The 18986-nt window shown below is 36.1% G+C and overlaps 1 protein-coding gene across 9 annotated transcripts in view; it reads left to right on the forward strand.

Annotated features, from left to right (window-relative positions):
- Positions 1–15929, forward strand: part of FGD4 (FYVE, RhoGEF and PH domain containing 4) — a 114478-nt gene extending 98549 nt beyond the window's left edge. For all 9 annotated transcript variants that reach the window (XM_052667281.1, XM_052667285.1, XM_052667288.1 and 6 more), the window contains 9 exons: positions 769–827; positions 1475–1621; positions 3199–3371; positions 6028–6058; positions 6250–6345; positions 6767–6892; positions 8787–8927; positions 9838–9978; positions 10169–15929. In XM_052667281.1, the coding sequence (XP_052523241.1) occupies positions 769–827; positions 1475–1621; positions 3199–3371; positions 6028–6058; positions 6250–6345; positions 6767–6892; positions 8787–8927; positions 9838–9978; positions 10169–10426 (1172 nt within the window). In that variant the 3' untranslated portion in view covers positions 10427–15929. The remainder of the gene's footprint in view (positions 1–768; positions 828–1474; positions 1622–3198; positions 3372–6027; positions 6059–6249; positions 6346–6766; positions 6893–8786; positions 8928–9837; positions 9979–10168) is intronic.
- Positions 15930–18986: the final 3057 nt, after the last annotated feature.

Consider the following 18986-nt stretch of genomic DNA (forward strand, 5'->3'; position numbering starts at 1 on the left):
GTAAGGGGATGCTGTAAATTAAAACTATTTGCAGGGAAAAAAGTGAAAAGAAAAACACTGCAGACAGAGTGGTAGCATTTATTCAGTGGAATAGTAGGATTCTTTGGAAAAATATTTGAAAAGTAGATGAAATTAGTATAGAAACTGTAAAGCCTTTAGGTATTCTAATAGAGTACGTTAGTTTTGCTTTAATTTTGGAATTGCGCTCAAGTGGTTTTTTTTTGTTTGCTTTTACTCATCAGATTATTTTTTTGTGCACATGTATTTTATTTTATTTGGAAAAAAAAAAGAGGAAGATTTAGACTGTTTTGGTTTTAAACTCTTACAGGGAAAAAGAAAAATCAATTTTCAATGTTTTTCCTCTCTGTATTTCATTATTAGTAATCAATATTAGTAATATGAGGTGTCTGAACTAAAAAAAAAATATTGTGTGACATTCTGGAGTACTTTGTGAAAAGAGGTGAGAGAACCGTGACTGTTCCTGTCACAAAAGTGTGATTCTAAGTATTGAAGCTCACCTTAAGGTAATCTACAATAACTCTCTTCTGATTTTTCCTGATTATTATTTCCATTTGGTTGCTAAATTTCTTGAGTTGTCCACTTTACCTTTGTTAGTTTTCATTGATAATGTAATGAATTCATCATAGTGTGTAATTTGTGTAAAAATTACATAGTTTTGTAGAAATTTTTCTGTGCAATAGAAATACACATGAAAATGCAGCTTTCTGTTTTGCTTTTCTTTCTTTCTTTTTTTTTCCTTTTATCTAGAATCCCTGGAAATTATATCCACTGCAGCAAGCCACTCAAATAGTGCAATAAGGAAAATGGTAAATTATTCTTGTTTTACTGTTCATTTTTAAAAATATTGTGTTTGAGTATTTAGTGAAGCTAAGAGCATGAATTGAACATTTTCCCTAAAAGGGAAAAACATTACTGCCTGTGTCCAAGTGATTGCTTCTACTCGCTGTGTTTATACATTCCTGGAGATGATAAACAAAATTTGACAGTGTACCTAACCTGCAAGTTCCAGGTTCAAATATCTTGGACTCTTAACCTTGTTGTGTCTGTTTCTGTTGGTGAAAAAGTAATGTTTGTAAAAAATAGTTACCGTTTCCCTACTGTTATTAGACTGACATGATAGGTATACATTACGTATTCTGAATACTTAATTAGTATTTTGAAATTTTGGACAATAAATTATGCATGCTCTATATATACCAACATTTTTAAAGACTATCATAATGTTTCTTAAAGCTGTATCAACTTGATTAATCAATCTGCATGGTTGACTATGTATACCAGCTATCTCTCTCTCTCTCTCTCTCTCTCTCTCTCTATACACATATATATATATAAATATTTGTTACAGAACTAACATTTCCAGACTGACACAAGCTCCTGGCATTTCCTTTAAAATGCATTAACATCAGTGCTGTTAATTCATAAGCTTTGTAATTGTGTTTTCCGTGAACAGGAGAATCTAAAGAAATTGTTAGAGATATATGAGATGCTGGGAGAAGAGGAAGACATTGTGAACCCTTCAAATGAACTGATAAAAGAAGGACAGATCCTTAAACTTGCTGCTCGCAATACATCTGCTCAAGAACGGCACCTTTTCCTCGTGAGTATGATGCAAGGGTGGCTGTATGTCTTTCTAGACTTGAAAGATCTGCGAAAGAGAGAGGCAAATTCTCTTCTAGTTGATGTCAATGAGTAACCTTTCCTCTAATGATATTTAAGCTTGAACAAACCCAGTGCTGCTTATAGAAGGGCATGAGAATACTGTTCAGAACTGAACCAGCACCTAACAACTCACTGTTAAAAAATATCTGCTGATGTTAAATGCAGGTCCAACCCACTCGTTTTATGTTTTAATATTAAAAAGTAAAAAATAAAAAATTGTTACTTACATACAATAACTGTATGTGCAGCCCATGACAATTCATCTTCACTCAGTGCAGTCCAGGCAAACCAAAAGGTTGGACACTTGTGTTCTAGAGCATGGGAACTTTGTAGTTCTCATAAAACAGAAATGTAGATGCTCGGGATTTCAGTCCCGATAGATTGTGTGTCTTGGTGCTCGTGTAAGCCTCACGGTCCTGTGGAAAGTTGTTGTTATGGCAGTTCATCCTCTTGACAGGAGCCCGTTTCTTCTCTTAGGAATAACAGACTACAGCATGTGCCCTTAAAGCTCCCTTGGAAAAGGTGTGATGCAGTTCATTGCTTAACATGAAAGGTGACAAGTTCAAAAGGGATTTGAGTATCTCTTTTTAAAAAATACAGAGAAAATGTGAGGAAAGATATGAGAGAACTAAATGCACTAGAGCTTATTTAAGAAATATATTCCTTGTCTGGAAGTTTGGACATTTACATAAGAATGTAAATGTTCTAGTCTTTTAATAAAGGAATGTATATTTGTCCTGCTCATGTATTATTTTTTTTTCACAGTAAGACCACAGTATTCGTTTCTTTTGGAGAAATGACCCATATCCTTGTCTAATAGTAGTAGTTGCAGATTCTACAATACTATGTGATTTGGTAGAGGGTGAAAATGAATTTATACAGAAGAGCAGAGTTCTTATTGTGCAGTTTAGAATAGTTTCTGCAGAACTGAGGCATGTGAATATTACAATGGCATAAAATATCCAGTTGGAGCATAGAATCATAGGAAGGGACCTTTAAGATCGTGTAGTTCCGACCCCTCTGTTATAGGCAGGGACATCTCCCTCTAGACCAGGTTCCTCAAAGCCCCATCCAGACTGGCCTTGAATGCTTCCAGGCAGGGAGCATCCACAACGTATCTGGGCAGCCTGTTCCAGTGTCTCACCACTCTCACAGTAAAGAACTTCTTCTTAGTATCTAGTCTAAAACGACCCTCTTCCAGTTCACATCCAATTGCCCTTGTCCTGTTGCTAAGCATAGTAGATAATAAACATTATGACGACTGCTGTATATACAGAGCAATTATTCTGATAGCTGTTGGGCCTGGCCTTAAATTTTATTTCTAAATCCCATAAAAATATTAGAAAAAAGATGTCTTGCATTACAGTTTTGGTCTCTGCATGTATCAGCTAAGCAGAAAAGAACCCACTTTCCATCTATTTAGTTTAGCTTGTGATATTGTCCAGTTCTCAGTAGGAACTGGCTGTTTTTTGTGTTTTTGTTAATGTAAAGCCATGTACCTATTTTTCTCCCCAGTTTAACAATATGTTGCTCTACTGCGTCCCCAAATTCAGCTTGGTAGGATCAAAGTTCTCAGTTCGAACCAGAGTTGGCATAGATGGTATGAAGATTATAGAAACTCATAATGAAGAATACCCACACACTTTTCAAGTGTCTGGAAAAGAGCGAACGCTGGAGTTGCAGGCCAGGTAAGAGAAGTCTTTTGGCTTTTTATGGAGGATTAAGTTTATACATACATAAATCAATCTGATAGATTTGAAAGAAGATAGAATGTGTTTCATCGTAATAGCAGTGTTTTAAAAATAACATAGGCAGCAAAATGCATAAATTGTCATTCTAAAATTCTCTTGGAGTGGAAGATGCAGCTACAGGATATATAGTGTGTTGCCTTTCCTTGCTGAAATACCCGAGACAGTTGTGAGTGAGCTGCCTGGAAAATTGAGATCAGTGTATGCAAAGGTGAACTGTCTGGCTTCATCAGGAGTTTTGAGACACTGAGTATTAATCTGGGCAGTGCTGCTGCCTCTGGTACCTGAACCACTTTGGTACAAATGGATCAGTTCAACTCAGGGTTCATTCATCCAACAAAACAATTTGGTGGGGGTATGTCTCCAGGATGTAGCTCTGTATAGTGGTAGATGGATGGGTATCTACTTTCCTCCATTTTCAGATCTGTTTATTTTCCTCTGATTCCAGAGATCAATCTGAAAGACAAGTTCTTTTATTTCTTGGCTCCTTTCCTTCCTATTGCACTCTTCTAAATGGCACTCTTCCTCGTTTTATTATTAGTCCTCTCATCTCTTTCTCACTGAGTTACCTTTCTGTTGCTTCTTTTTGCATTGCTAAGACTAAATTTTCCCTGTCTGTGCTACCTCAAATAAAGTAGGGCAAGTTTAACAGCCACCTAACTGTTGGAGCTTCTTTAAGGTCTTATTCATAGTAATCAGGATGTAATTGCAACTTGATAATGATATCTATGGTGATACAGTTCTGTGTCTACACCATACATTTGGGGACAGACTATAGCTTGCTATCAAATTGTTATCAATACTGCAGGATATTTTTCTTCATGGAAAAATACTGAAGAGTAACAGAAGTGAATACGGAAGTGTAACAGCACACAACAACTGGCCTACTCTATAATTTGAAATTCAATACAATAATAAATACTCGTTTTCAAAAATGGCAGGAAAAAGCTTTTCATTCAAATCTAGAAGACTTCTGGAATAAAGTTGTTTTTGCTGTCAGTCACTTCCATTATCAATTGATGCATGGCTTTTTGCTAAGTATTTGCCAAGCAGTTATGCCACATATCTACTTCAGTGGTATAAAATGGCATCTTGTTGTACCAGTTGTGAAGTACTTTTTATTTGGAAGAAGAAGGCTACAACAAAGTGAGATTATCTTGGTATGTTTCCCAAGTTATCAGTAATTTAGGTTATTGCATTAGTTTGAGAAGTACCCATCTTTATGTATTGTTTTATGAACAATTTTAGAATGCATTAAATCTGTACAAAATTATGGAGAAAAAAAAAGTACTGACTGAAATCTTATTAAAGTAGATTATTCAAGTCTTGGTTAAAATATGTTTATTTTGTGTACTCTATGCCTTAATATCCCCAATTCAGGAGTTTCTATTAACTTTATGATTAGTTTATCCTTGGAATTTTCTTTACTAGTATGCTTTTATTTATTTATTTTTCAGAATACTATTTGAGGGTACTTTCCATCAGTAGTTTTAAATAGCTGGTAAATTATTTCTTTGAGAGGTCGCTAATCTGGTGTGATGTTCAATAGCTCGGCTTTTGTTTTTTTTAGCATAAGCAGGGAAGGAGAACTATTTTGTCTAAGACAGTTTTTCTACCTGATGTAAGGATGGTAGGTGGAAATGGGAAATACTTGTTAAGCATTCTACTACCTAACAAATTGCAGTAATATTGGACAACAATGTGTGAATGAAGAATCATTTTTATTGAGGTGTTGTTAAAGTTGTCTTTCACGTCCTTCGTAGTAATCCATTACAAACTAAAATTTTGCACATCAGACATGATATGGCTACAGCAGTTTTTTTTCCACATTGTTGCCCAGGTTGACCATCACATTCAAAGAGAGAGATATATTTTGGTGCTAATTCTCATCTTTATGACTTAAAGCTTGCAGATAAACTGTATTGGTTACCATCACTGACCAGCAGTTTCTAATGGCGCTACTATTTTAAAATAAGTAACTTTTCTAAAGATTTGAATGTCAAAGTCCTATTGGTGTATTTTAAAGAGAAATCTATCATGCAGGGTTGGAGTTTAATGTATTTCCTCTATCTAATCTGTTTCATCTGTATACTCTATCTGTACTATCTATCTGTAGTCCATCTAAATGTTAAAAAGTCAGTGATCTGGTTCATAACCTTGAAGAGTTTTCCTCTTATTTCAATTGGATGTTTTTATTGCCGCTGTGGAAAAATTTAAACAAAGCAACAAAAGCAGTAAGAAAATTATTTTCTGAAAGGATAAAGTCTGGTAGATAGGTAGATATCCAGGAGAAACGTGTGTTGATGTGAACTCAGTAGTGCACGAAATGAGAGAACAAAATACACCTACACCTATAGTTTACATTTTCCTCCCCTCCTTTCTGTCCTGCTCTTTAAAAAACAAAAGAAGTAATCAACAATGGGAATGCTACTATTTGTGAGTTGTTCTGTTTGTCTGCTTTAGTTAATTAGCAGTGTTGTCTGATTTTGAATTAATGAAAATTAATTCAGATTCTTGGCTTTTGCAGGAAGTTGCTGATAGTGAAATAATGTTTTCTGAACTAGTTTTGGACTAATGTGTCAAATATTTCTTTTAGTTCTGAACAAGACAAGGAAGAATGGATAAAGGTAAATCCTTCTACATTTGTTTGTTTGTTTGTTTTTGTTTTTTTTTTAAATGCATTTTCACTGAAGCAATCAAAAAGCAATATTCGTATTTTCTGGCTGTAGTTTCTTTCTGCTAGTCAATAAATGGTCAGAATGCAGACTGTCCATTAGAAGTGTAGTATGCTTCAGAAGTTTTTCCATTGTTTCCCTAGGCGCTTCAGAATACCATAGAAGCTTTTCAGCAGAGAAATGAAACTTTCAGAAATGCTATTGCTAAGGAATATGAAGACATGCCCGTGGAGGTTTCTGTAAGTTGCTTTTATTCCTTTGTAACCCTGTTGTTACCCATTTTGTTCTTCAATAGCTGGAAAAAAGATAATAAATCAGAAGCAGCTTTATTTTCCAACTAATTATCCTTAGAGCAAAAGAAGTACAAAGTAGTCATTTTGCTTGTAATTGTTTTTCCTCATAATGCCAAATCTTATAAACGAGTCTTTTTTCTATTTTTCCCCTTGAAATGCATAACAGAGTATCCTTTCATTCGTGCATAATCGTTTTTGACTGTGTTCTTTGTTATTTCTTGTATAGATTTCAAAATGCAGCTAGAACTGTGTTTTGCCATTTCCGTTCCAGAGGAAGAGAATAATAATTTTCTCTATTAAAATTTCTGTACAACTGTTTGTTTGTTTGTTTGTTTTTATCCTTCCATCCTTCCCCTGCCCTCTTCAGAACGCTGAGCTTGGGAAAAGGGCGCCAAGGTGGATCCGAGACAATGAAGTGACCATGTGCATGAAATGCAAGGAGCCCTTCAATGCACTGACAAGAAGGCGGCACCACTGCCGAGCGTGTGGACACGTAAGTACGAAACTGCTGTAGGTGAGCTGGCTTAGACATGGCTCTGAGCGCTCAGCTGACATCTGGTGGCTGTCTGTTATACTGCAGTTTGTTACTGCGCTTGTGACTGAGATGAGAATCTGTAGAGAGCACCACAAAGAATCTTCTGTCCAAGTTAGTTGGCACAGCAAATTTGAAAGTAATTTGCAGCAGAGGAAGATGTGCATTTGTGGAAAACATCCTGAGTGCCTCTACAAACTGTGCTGTGTTACTTCTGAGTGGCCTCCGCTGATCTCAACAGGTTGAAGATTGTTTAAATAGCATAAACCTGCATTACCTCTGACAGTGCTGGCTGCCTCCTGTTCCCATTTTGTACCACCTCTCTCTTATTTGCAAGCAGATCATGAAGTGGAGCTGTTAAAACATTGTCTTTGGGTAGTCTTAGAGCTTTTACCAGCTGATTTCAGTGTTCACTTCTGTGAACGTCTGAAGCATAAGAGAAGGACAAGGTGGGAAGAAGAGATTATTTTCCATACATGAGGCTACAATAGCACATCACATTAAAATAATTAAACAACAGTAGTATGACATAGGAGTTTTCAGAAGTTAATAAAAGAGCAAACATCCTGTGCTTGTTTTTTCTTTTTTTTCTTGCTAGCCAGCATCTGTTCCTTTCTCCAGTAGATGGTAGTGCAAGCCCAGGTTTCATTTTTTTTTATATAGGTTGTCTCGTATGGCTTCTTTCTAATGTTCATATGTCATGTGAAGGCTTATTGCATTCACAGCTCTGCTTTTGTTCTTTGCTGAACACTAGAGACTTATTCAGAAGCTCAAAATCATTGATTACACACAGTCATCATCTGTTTTATTGCTATCCAAATAGTTCTATTTTAACTCTCCTCCATAATCTGAAGATCACACCTTTACCCTTATTTCTCTTTTGGAGTTTGGACTCCTACTTGAGTTCTATCACATCTCCTTTCATTTTAATTTTAGAATACATTTCTATTGGGAATTATTTTGGGTCAGTGAGAGTGTCTTTCCAGAAGTGAATAACAGGAAAAAAAACCGAGTGTTCTCTGTGGATACTGGCTGAAGGTAGTTAGCTAGGTTACTACTACAGATCCTTGGCTCTTCATAAAATTTTGTTCCAGTCTTTGGGTTGCTCAAGTCACTGATCTACCTTACTTTACTGAAATGGCTCTTCTCACTGTTTTATGCAGGGCATCTTTTTCAGCTGAAAAATGTTCCTGTAGGAAAATATTTCTAATGAAAGAACTTCCTTCAGATCTTTTTGCATGTCAATTTTCTAAAATATTTCTTAGAAAGAAATATCAGCAGTGTAACTTGTACTTACTTATGAATTTCCTTATTATTTATTGTTACTAGTATTACTTATTATTCATGAACAGATTCTGAAACTGTAAGTTCATTATTAACAGGTTAAAAATTTAGATAGTTCTGATGAATTTTAATTTTTTTTCTCTCTTAAAGTACATCCCAGTTATGCATTTCTGGGGTTATGTGGAAAACAAAAGGGTGACTTCACCTTTTCAGGTTGATATGTAAAGAAAATGGGAGACTCTCTTCCTGCAGCATAGCTCGTCCTATCTTCTAATTCTATTCCTATCTTTAGTTTACAGTTATGATTGAAAGACTAATAGGATTTTGTACAGAGTAGTAATGTAAATAGTGAAGAACACTTCTAGTTAAGAATCAGTGGCACAAATTTGGAAAAATACTATTTTCAATTGAACTATTTATGACACAATAGCCATTACCTTTTTCTTCATAATTGAACAATACATTGCTATTAGATATAATACGAACTTCTAATTAAATTGTTTTCATGAAATTTTATAAATACTTACAATTTATATGTCTGCTTATCTTTTCTGTTTTGTTTGTTTCTAAGGTGGTTTGCTGGAAATGTTCTGATTATAAGGCACATCTTGAGTACGATGGCAATAAATTGAATAAAGTTTGTAAGGACTGCTATCATGTTATAATTGGTTGTACTGACAGTGAGGAAAAGAAGAAGAAAGGCATCCTGGAGGTATGTAATTTAAAAAATATCACATGTGGTATTATTCTTGTGGGGCTTTTTTGTGTTTGAGGGACATAAAAGACATGTGGAACAAATTCATCTCATCTGATGGATTATTTGTTTCACCATTCATCTGTCACAATTCTGCTACAGGACTCCACTAGTGCACTAAATAATCAAGGGACTGCTGTTTCTTGGCATGGTGGCTTTTTAAGGTAGCTGAAGAAACAGCTGTGCATGCTGTTTCTCATGACAACGAAGTGATTGACTACCCTGTGGCAGCACTCAGACTGCATCACTACTGAGTGGGAAAGGAATAGAGCTAAGGAAGTATTAGCATGTAGTCATTTTGTGCTCTTCCTATTCCTCTTGGCATCAACATTTAACCTGAGAAGCGTGTCATCCTGCCCTCAGAGTTTGAGCAATTCACCTAATGTTCTGTCTAGAATTAGTGCTTGCTTTCTTATGCTATCTTTAGAATGCTTTTGCATTAGATCTTGTCGTAGCATTTTGTTGCTGAAATAAAATGGTTGTCCTGTTGGATAGTCAGTAGCATTTCAATGCCTCACATGAAGTTACCTTAGAAATAAAACCTTGTTGCGGATACTAAAATACAGAGAAAGGCTGCAGTAGGAGGAAAAATATTTGGCCATCTAAGAGTGTGTAATCCAAAATTACTGGTGAAAGAAGGAACAGATTCATGTGCATTAGAGAGTACATTTTGTGACCCTGTGTATGTAACACTTATATAATCTCCCTAATCAGGTCATTCATTCATTATCTTACTTGCTCAAGCTCTTTTGCCAATATTATCCAAGATGTGTTATGACTAGTGGTGTATTTCAGCCTTTCTGTTCTGTGGGTTTTAGCCTTTATTAATGAAAGCTTACCTTCCTCTTTATGCTTTATGCTATCCTAGATCGAATCTGCTGAAGTCTCTGGAAATAGTGTCATATGTAGCTTTCTTCAGTACATGGAAAAATCAAAGCCCTGGCAGAAAGCATGGTGTGTTATACCTAAACAGGAAGCTGTTGTCCTGTACATGTATGGTGCTCCACAGGTAAGCCAAGAGAGGAAATAGAAAAGCTTTTAGTAATTATTAACATTGACATCTGAGAGAAATCAGAGAAATCAGATACCTTGGTAATGGAGGAAAGATGCAAGTGTTTTTATCAGCTGGTGTAATAAATGAAACTCAGCAGGAAGGCAAATTAATTGGCTGTTTCTAATCAGGTACTTCTCCTTCTTAGGATGTTAAAGCTCTGGCTACCATTCCACTTCTGGGCTATACAGTGGATGACACCCCAAGAAGTGCTGACCTCCCACACAGCTTCAAACTGACCCAGTCGAAGTCTGTGCACAGCTTTGCTGCAGACAATGAGGAACTAAAACAGAAATGGTTAAAAGTTATCCATTTAGCTGTCAAAGGTGAGACATCAGAATGTCAAAATGAACTGCAAGTGAATTTAGAAGAACAACCTGAACCTTCTAAAACATCTGAATGCTGAAGCTCAAGAACATGTGGTGTTTTTAAAATATTCAATTGAATTTGTGGTTAACCTTTGAGGAAGGCTGACCTCTTAACCTTTCTTTGCTCAATCAAACAAAAAGAAAAAAACAAAAACGGAACTTCTTACTACCATATATGTCTTAGCACTTTATGTTTGGGAAAAAATCTGGTCTTTCTTAGGGATTTCTTTCGTATATTTATGTTCTGTCAAGAAGAGTGATGTACAGGTCCACTTCGAAGACTTTTAAAAAATGTGAATACTATTAAGAATACCTACTAACTTTACCATTCTACTTGTTGATTGTGATGCAGATTTTCTTTTTGGAAGTTGCTATTTGATTCATGTTTGCTACTGTCATCATGAGTGCAAATACTGAAGCTTCCTGCTTACGTATTAGGAGTTGCAACAGGATAAAAGATATACCTCCACATTGCCAAAATAGATCTGTAGTTAAATATACAGGGATAGTTTGGTTTAATGTAAGTAGTTTGTAGGCTGAATTCCACAGATCTGTACATATGTTGTACTCATTTGTTTCTTTTTAATTAAAGTAATGTAAATTGCTTTTACAGGTATACTGGCTTTTAAAGTTTCAGTTTATCAAGAAAACAATATAATGATTTTCAGTCTAGAAAGGAATACATAAAAGATGAGAAGTATATAATATATGTACAGTGTTAAAATGTACAATATTCAATTTGTGCTCTTATTTCCTGAGACTGGGTTCCTGTTAATGAATAATTTATTTAAAAAGCATGTTTTCTATTTGAAATTAAACTGTCCTAAATTAGCAAATACTGTTCAGTGATTTGTTTTAATAGCTGACACTTAATGATCTTGATATTTTTATGCATTAAAAAAAATAGCAGTAACATAAGTGGCATGCAATGGACAAATAAGTTCCAGTTGTGTTTAAAGGAGTAGTCATTTTTCTTCAGTGTCCTACCACTGTTATCTTATAAGAGAGCAGCAGTTCATTACTAAAATGCAGTATGCAGATTGAGATAATCAACAGATTCTGTTAATCTTCTGGGAACAGGTATTTTTGTTATTACGGTTATTGGAACGAAATAACATTTTGAACCTAAGCATTGTGATTTTTTGCAGAAAACTAGATACTATACTACTTATTTATGACAGCAGTCTTGTAATATGGAGACTGCTTTATATGCATTTAGTATGAAATATGAGCCTGCAAATCTTGAGGAAGGGAATTATGTAAGTTCTACACTCAGCTTATCATGAGAGCATCCAGAAGTGTTACTTCTCATATAACTGCTGTCCGTATTTTAAAGCATAAGAAGATGAAGCGCTCAGGTTTAAGTCCAGTTTTGTTGGTAACATGAGGACAGATTTCAGTTACCACTTTTTATAATGAAATTTCCAAATGAAGTGTTGACTAAACTCCTACTTTACTCTTTTCTTAAACACTAGAAAAAAATGCTTATTTTACTTAGCACTTAACAAAGGATTGTTACAGTAAACGCTGTTTTTAGCATTGTACACACCTGAGTACACAGCACTTGCCATTTTTCAGTAAGAAAGTCACAACTTCATGTTAGTAGGCTGGATTTTGCTCTCACCTGCACAAATCCAAAATTTACAATGGCTTTTAGACTTCAAAGCTTTACACTAGCGTTGGTAATAGTCAAGGCATGGCATTGCAGGGCGCTAATTCTGCTGCTTACTGTGCATGTCAGTTCTGAATTCTTCCTTGGGTGCTCCACCTGTTCAGATTACTATGTTTGTAATCCTAGCACTGCTTTTATCTGAAATGCAAGCTCTTCTGTAATTCTTTGCGAGGTGATAAGTTACTTCTACTTCCAGCTGTATTCACCTGTAGTTATGGGCAGCTTAAGGTGTTTAGGGTTTGCGTTGGTAAGTTCCATCAAATCTTCACTCGGGTCTCTAGCAACGTGCTGCGTCTTGTGTGTAACTTGGCAAGAGAGAGGGTAACATTCAGACAGACAGAGAGAGCTCTCTTAGAAAGGGGGGTATCTCCTGAAAGAGTCTCCAGTGCACATGTGGGATCTGCGGGGTCACCTTTTTATACAACCTCATGTATAAAAACATCACTTCCTACATTCAAGTTGTGGAGGGGTGAATCTACCTGAAAAAGAGACCCTTGCCTTAAAAAATAAGACTGACTGAATGATACTCAATGTGGTGAAACAGTTGCAATCATTTACTACATTCTGTATTCTAAGATCTTGCAAATTTAATTCTGAGCCAAATAGGAAGACCCATTTCCAGCAAAATAATTAGGAGAACATTAGAAGCAGCAATTTCTGGGCTGCTTTATTTTTATGGTGGTATTGACTATCTGAAGCTGCTTCAGTGGTTTCAACATATCCTAGATTAAGCTCTGCATGTGCACATAATGTGGAATTAAATTAGCATTGTTATTATATTATTAGCAGTAGTTACTTATTTTGATTTTAGCTTCATGTTCTATTTCAACAATTAAATTTTATACAGTGGAATATTTTATTTACCCTAGCAAAAACTCATTCATGTTCTCTTAATTGCTTGGTCAGAATTACTACTTTCTGACTGAGAAGATAATGGCACACAGATGGGTGGTTCTCTGTGTATGAGAAGTTGCTTCTAGATTTAACCACCTTAGCAGTTTTATGCCATTCTCCACAGGTCAGCTCCCTCCCTATGGTATCCAAAGCTTGTTCTTATAACTGCAAAGGGAAACATATTAAGTAGTAAGCGCTGTGGCTTAAGTGTCATGACCAAAGCAGTCAAAGCCATCGTTCTGACACGGTGTAGGCTGTTCCCATTTCAGCTGATTGTTATTTTTTTAAGTATTTATTAGCATGAAACTGTGTGTGAGGAAAATAAAACGTAAGTGAGCATTCATTCATAATACATGAATGTATGTGAGTCGCTCTGCTGCATTATTTAAACTGAGTTTCAATTCTCGTGTTCAGGAAATGTTCACTTCTACCTAAGACTGATCAGCCTACAGTGCAATTTGAAACAGATGAAGCAATTCTGTGTGATTTGTCTGTGTTCAAACACAAATTTTTACCATGGTATTTGTTTGGAGCATATTATATTTTCAAAATGATATGATATTTTTCGCCCTGTTATGGAAAGATAATATATTATGATGTCTACATCATTCTTCCGGGTCCCATAAAAATTGTTTTTGGTATCAGGCAGTTGTGCTTAGTTGAAGAGCTGCTGTAAAACTGCTAGCATCTAGTACTTTCAGATCACTTTACATTGAATAGTTCTGTTTATTCCAAAAGGTGTTTAATTTTTATGTATAAAACAGATATTGAGAATAAAAAAACATTATCTTCTATTTGGAGCAGAATATTAAACTGTTGAAATGCATGTAATATAGTGGCACCTTTTTTTATGCAAAACCATCTTGAAGTGCTTTATCAGTCTTCTCTAAATCCCTTTTATATAAAAGAGGCTTATTATTCTTCACATTTAAAATATGGATGAAACCAAGGCATGGATTAAATGTAGAATAAATACACTATCACTTGCATACATTTTAGTTGAGGTTAAGAATAGATGTATATTCTAAAGAGCTCTGAGTGGAGTCAAGAGAAAAAAAAAAGATAAATATATATACACTTTAAAATGTCTGGAAAGGATGTGGAAGCATCTGACAGGTTCTTGGGGACTCAGGGGATTCACTGTGTTTTTCTTTTTTTGTTTCTTCTTTTAAGTACTTCTCACCATACAACTAGTATAAAAACTGGGCTGCTTTTCATATCGTGATTAAATAAAATGAACAAATGGCTGTGGTTCCTTATACTGAAGAAAGGGGATTTCAAGAAAACAATCAGGCATTTCACATAGAAATAATTTCTGAGTAATTAAAAACGAGCTTTATCTGTAGATATATTTTGAAATCCTTAACAGGTGTAAACTACCATATACCTGCTAGACTTAAATGCACATGGAATCTACCTTACATTTTATAAAGACATGGGTGGAAAATCAGTATTACTCTGCTTTAAGACCTGCTGACTTCCTGTGTCTCATCTGGAATCACAGTGCTCAGCTGAGCTTCTGAGGGGTTTCGCTTGGAGACAGTTGGTGTAGGAGTGAGTGGAGACAGATGATAATCTGAAAGTGATTGGAGTAAAGAAAGAATTTTGTAGCAGACTTAACTATCCTTAAGATAAATCCATCAATAAAAGGGGGATCAGTCTTAAACTGTGGTATACTCTTATTTGGAATTTGAACCAAGATATATGGAGTGATGTTTTTTCTTCATTCTGTGGCCCTATTGGTATGAGGAATGCACCCACAGCTGACTTACAGGGCTGTAGTGAAGCATGTGTCTTGGATGAGTTTTAATCTGCTAGTCAGATTGCTTCTTAAATTCCTTTTCCGCTAACAGATCATAATTGTAACTTCTTGTCTATGGATGTATACATACACATATGTATCTGTGTGTAGGTATATATATGTGTATGTGTCTGTAATGACTGAGACTATTGTTCATATGACCTGCTTCAAGGAGTATTTTACAATCAGAAACACACTGTGCTGCATTCAAAGTATAATTGGCTGTATTGATTGTGTTGAGCGTGCTTTTCAGGAGAAAGAATTAACAAAATTAGACCTCCTTCTATGGCACGATTACTATTTCCAACTACATAAAACCAAAACAGACTAAATCCAGTAATGCATTCAGGCTGCTTCCTGTAAAACTTCGTGATTACAATTAGGCCCAGATTCATCCATGGCATTTTGCTTTCATCCCTTCATCCTAACACAAGAGAATGTAGAACTTATTTTCCCTGTACTAAAATTTCAGCAGGTTTCCATCAACAAAACATATTTTCAGCCCCTGTATAACACCAACCTACTTTACTTTGTAGTTCATCCTTTGTAGATTCATTAACTATGGTAAAAGCATTCAGAAAAAGTGGGGGAATTGTGTCAAAGCATTTTTGCAATAATGTGCCCTAAGAATTCTAAGAAAGAAGGCAGATTTGTTGGATGCAGGGAATTGTTTGCAATAGAAATACTGTTGTTGTGTTTTGGTTTTTTTTTTCAATTAGCACATTCCCTATTCTGCAACCCTCAAGGCAGATTAATACATTAATTTTAGTGGGAGCTGGATCAGCTGTAATGTGACATCAGAATTACAGGCTATGCACTGTAATTCCCCTTTATTACGAAAACATTATTTCTGGTTTTAATTAAGAAACACTTTTTGTTTGTAAAAATAGTAATATTTGGAAGAGGTGTAAATTTATTCTGGTTTTGCAAATAAACTGAAGAATATTTAAAAGGTGAGATTTAAATGACGTTCAAAGTTGTGCAAATGTAAGTGGTCATTTTTATGGTCAAAAATATATGAATGTAAAATAATTGCAGATATTGTATATACTTTCTGTAATATATGTATATTTGGTTTTAAGGTGGGTGGAGAATTGTAAAAAGTAAGCACTTTAATTTCCATTGGATACTTAGAAAAAAAAAATCCTGTAAAATAAAGGCATCATTAAATAAGTATTGTTGGCTGATTCTTTTTTGTTGTTCTCATGGTTGGTTGCTTTTGTCCACCTACTGTTTATTTTTCCTGCTGATGAAAATAGCATTTCCAGTTGTGCAGGTGATGGTGAGGAGCTATGTTTGGGAACAGCGTTACCTAATGTGCCAAAATACAACCAAGGGAGTAGAAGATATATTCCAAATATACAAAGGGCTGTGTATAATCCTATGACGTCTTCGACCGGGAAGACAAAGATGTTGCCTCAGTAATCCTTTACAGTTTACATCCAAAGCTGTTTAATGGCAATAATCATGTTCTTTTCTATGACGCTTTGAGAATACTTTATGAGCAACCCAGTACAGAAAAGTTCAGTGTGGCCCCATAGCACTCTTAGCGTTTCTCAAGCTCTGCTCTGAACAAAAGGGAGAAAGAAGGCATTGAGCAGTTGTTCAGTGTAACCTCTTGGGCACTGAGTTCAAGTGGAGTGAGGCAAAAGCAAACCATTAATTAGCAGGACTATGATCCTAAGCACAGACAACTTAGATTCTTTGAATTCACTCACTGGCTGAGCACACGTTCTGCCAGCTGAAGGCCTATTTAACCTCAGCTGCTTCTTTTCTAAGAGTGACTTAACAGAACCATCTGTTGTAGCCTCCATTTCCATTATCTGTGTGCACACTGAACCTTGTTCTGATTGCATCTGATTCATTGCTGGAGTTCTGCAGTTGGGTACAGTGGTTCAGAAAGATTTCCCTCAAAGTAAAGTGGAATGTTAATGGCGTTAATTTGTTAGATCCTGTCTGGAATGGGTTGAGCACAAGAATTTGTTTAGCCTCTGCTTTTTCTTCTGTTTGCAAACACCAGAAACAAATTCATATTTGAACTGCCTCAGGTAAGCCTTCCCTCTCTACTTACATATTTTTATCAGTAATTTCTCTGACTTCCTGTTTCTTTGTGATTAACTCTGCTTCAAAACCACTGTGTTCCTCGAGTTAAACAGAATGCAGTGTGTTCTATAGGGAGACAAAAAGAACACAATGTTCCTTAAAATGTACTTTATTGAGAAAATAATGATAACATTCAGATAACAGGAAAACCATAATCTCAACTCCTAATGAATTCCTTTATATCGACAGGCTTAATAAGCACTGATGTGTCTTAACTTCATATCAAATAGTTCAGGAGTCTTATCAAGCATGGAGTCAGTATGGAGAGCAGACATTTTCTCCCCTGAGTCAAGGTAAGAGCTTGACCAGTACTGCTTCAGTCCCAAGAAAGTTCGGTGGGAATGTGAGTGCTTCCTGACATGGGAGCCTCTGGTAAACAGAATACTTAAAACTGTTTTTCATTTTGAAGAGATTGGTCTGAAAGGTGTTGTGGTGTCTCTAAGGAGCAAGAGGAAGGACCTTATGATTAACGCTCTCACATCTGCCTCCTTAGCACTACGCACCAGACAACTCTGACAGTATTTTTTCCCTGTCAGACCCAGTTCATGTGGTAAACCAGGATACATCCATCAGAGTTTGTTTGCCTAAGATCTAGTCCATGATTGTATTGCCATATCTGTTTTAAAACATGGTGTTCAGGTGTCATGAGCAGACTTGTTGTCTATCTCAGACTCTCATGTGTCTTGGTGCTACAGCATATTTTTCAAATGGCTTTTCCTGATGGAAAAGTCACATCTACCTTGGTAGATGAAAGCCTGGGCCTAGATCCCCAAACTCCCCACGTGAAATTTCCTCTGCACCATCCTACGTAACTGGAAGACTCCAGACTTGTCTAGGTTTGGTTGGCCCATTTGTGATATTAACGTAGCCAACAATTTAAGAAACAGAAATGGCCTTGAGAGCAGAAGCTAGGATTATTCTCTCTCTGCTCTTTGGTCTTGCATAGCCTCATGTTCTCAACTGTGCCTTATCAAAGGCAGACGATCTCAGCAATCTTGCATGGGGAACATGGAAATGAACTCTCTCTTGGGTCTTTAGACTGGGCTTTGGACTGGTTTCTACTGCATGCAGAAGCCTTTCCACTCTGTGAAATTTAATGAATGGCCCAGTGATGGAAGAAGATAAGATTACAATCGTAATTCAGTTTAGACTTATAGCATAACTATGTAGAACTACCTGCTTTGCCTGTTCCGGCTTATTGGCATGCTTCTCAGCTTGTAAAAGGGAATACAAATCTTCTAGCTCAAGGGCAGCAGCACTTACAAAAGAACCTATGTTATATTCTGGAATTCGATTTCAGGCGGGCAATTAGCTGGCCCTATTGACTAAATGTTCTTCTGTTTCATATGAAAAGGCTTTCACTGATGCAAACCAACACAACTCTTTGATGCTGAAGCATGGCAGGTAAAGATATTGGGTCCACTTCAGAATTACAAATCTGTCCTGACTGAAAAGCTGAGGTTGATCATAGAGTCATAGAATCACTTGGATTGGAAGAGACCTCAAAGACCATCACGTTCCAGCCCTCCTGCTGCAGGCAGCGCTGCCAACCACCAAATCAGGCTCTAGAGGTATCTATTAGTCTCATACACAGACTGTGATGACATAAACCACATGCATTCCATCATTATATTTTCAGTTTAAAATAGTGCCAATCACAATATAAGAAGGAGTACGCATAAAAAGTTTGTATTGTAATAGATAAATAGAGACAGTGTTCTTTTTGGCATACTATATTATCTTAACATATGGCCAAAAAAGACCACAGGAGACAGTCTTCTTAAAATAACAGAAGCAGAAATAGAAGTTACAAGGCTCTAGTGCTCCTGAATGCCAGCAAATCTGTTGCATCTTAATTCTTCGATGGGGTATATTTTTCCTTTCCTTTCTAGTTATATTTGTATAGTTGAAAGCTAACCAAGTGTGCGCTGTATTTTTCAATCAAGGAAAATTCTGTTTGCTATTCCCTAAAGTCTGGCCACCCCAACTGCGGTGGGGATGTAGGGGGGAAAGCTCTGGTACAGCAGTCTAGACTGATAAGGAGATTATTTTTATCACCAGCCAAAACTGTCTCCTCTCACTGGCCTTTTCAGAAATGCTGATGTCCTACAAACACTTATCAGAATGC

Source organism: Tympanuchus pallidicinctus, unplaced genomic scaffold, assembly GCF_026119805.1.
Source record: "Tympanuchus pallidicinctus isolate F22 unplaced genomic scaffold, pur_lepc_1.0 scaffold8, whole genome shotgun sequence".
Classification (NCBI taxonomy): domain Eukaryota; kingdom Metazoa; phylum Chordata; class Aves; order Galliformes; family Phasianidae; genus Tympanuchus; species Tympanuchus pallidicinctus.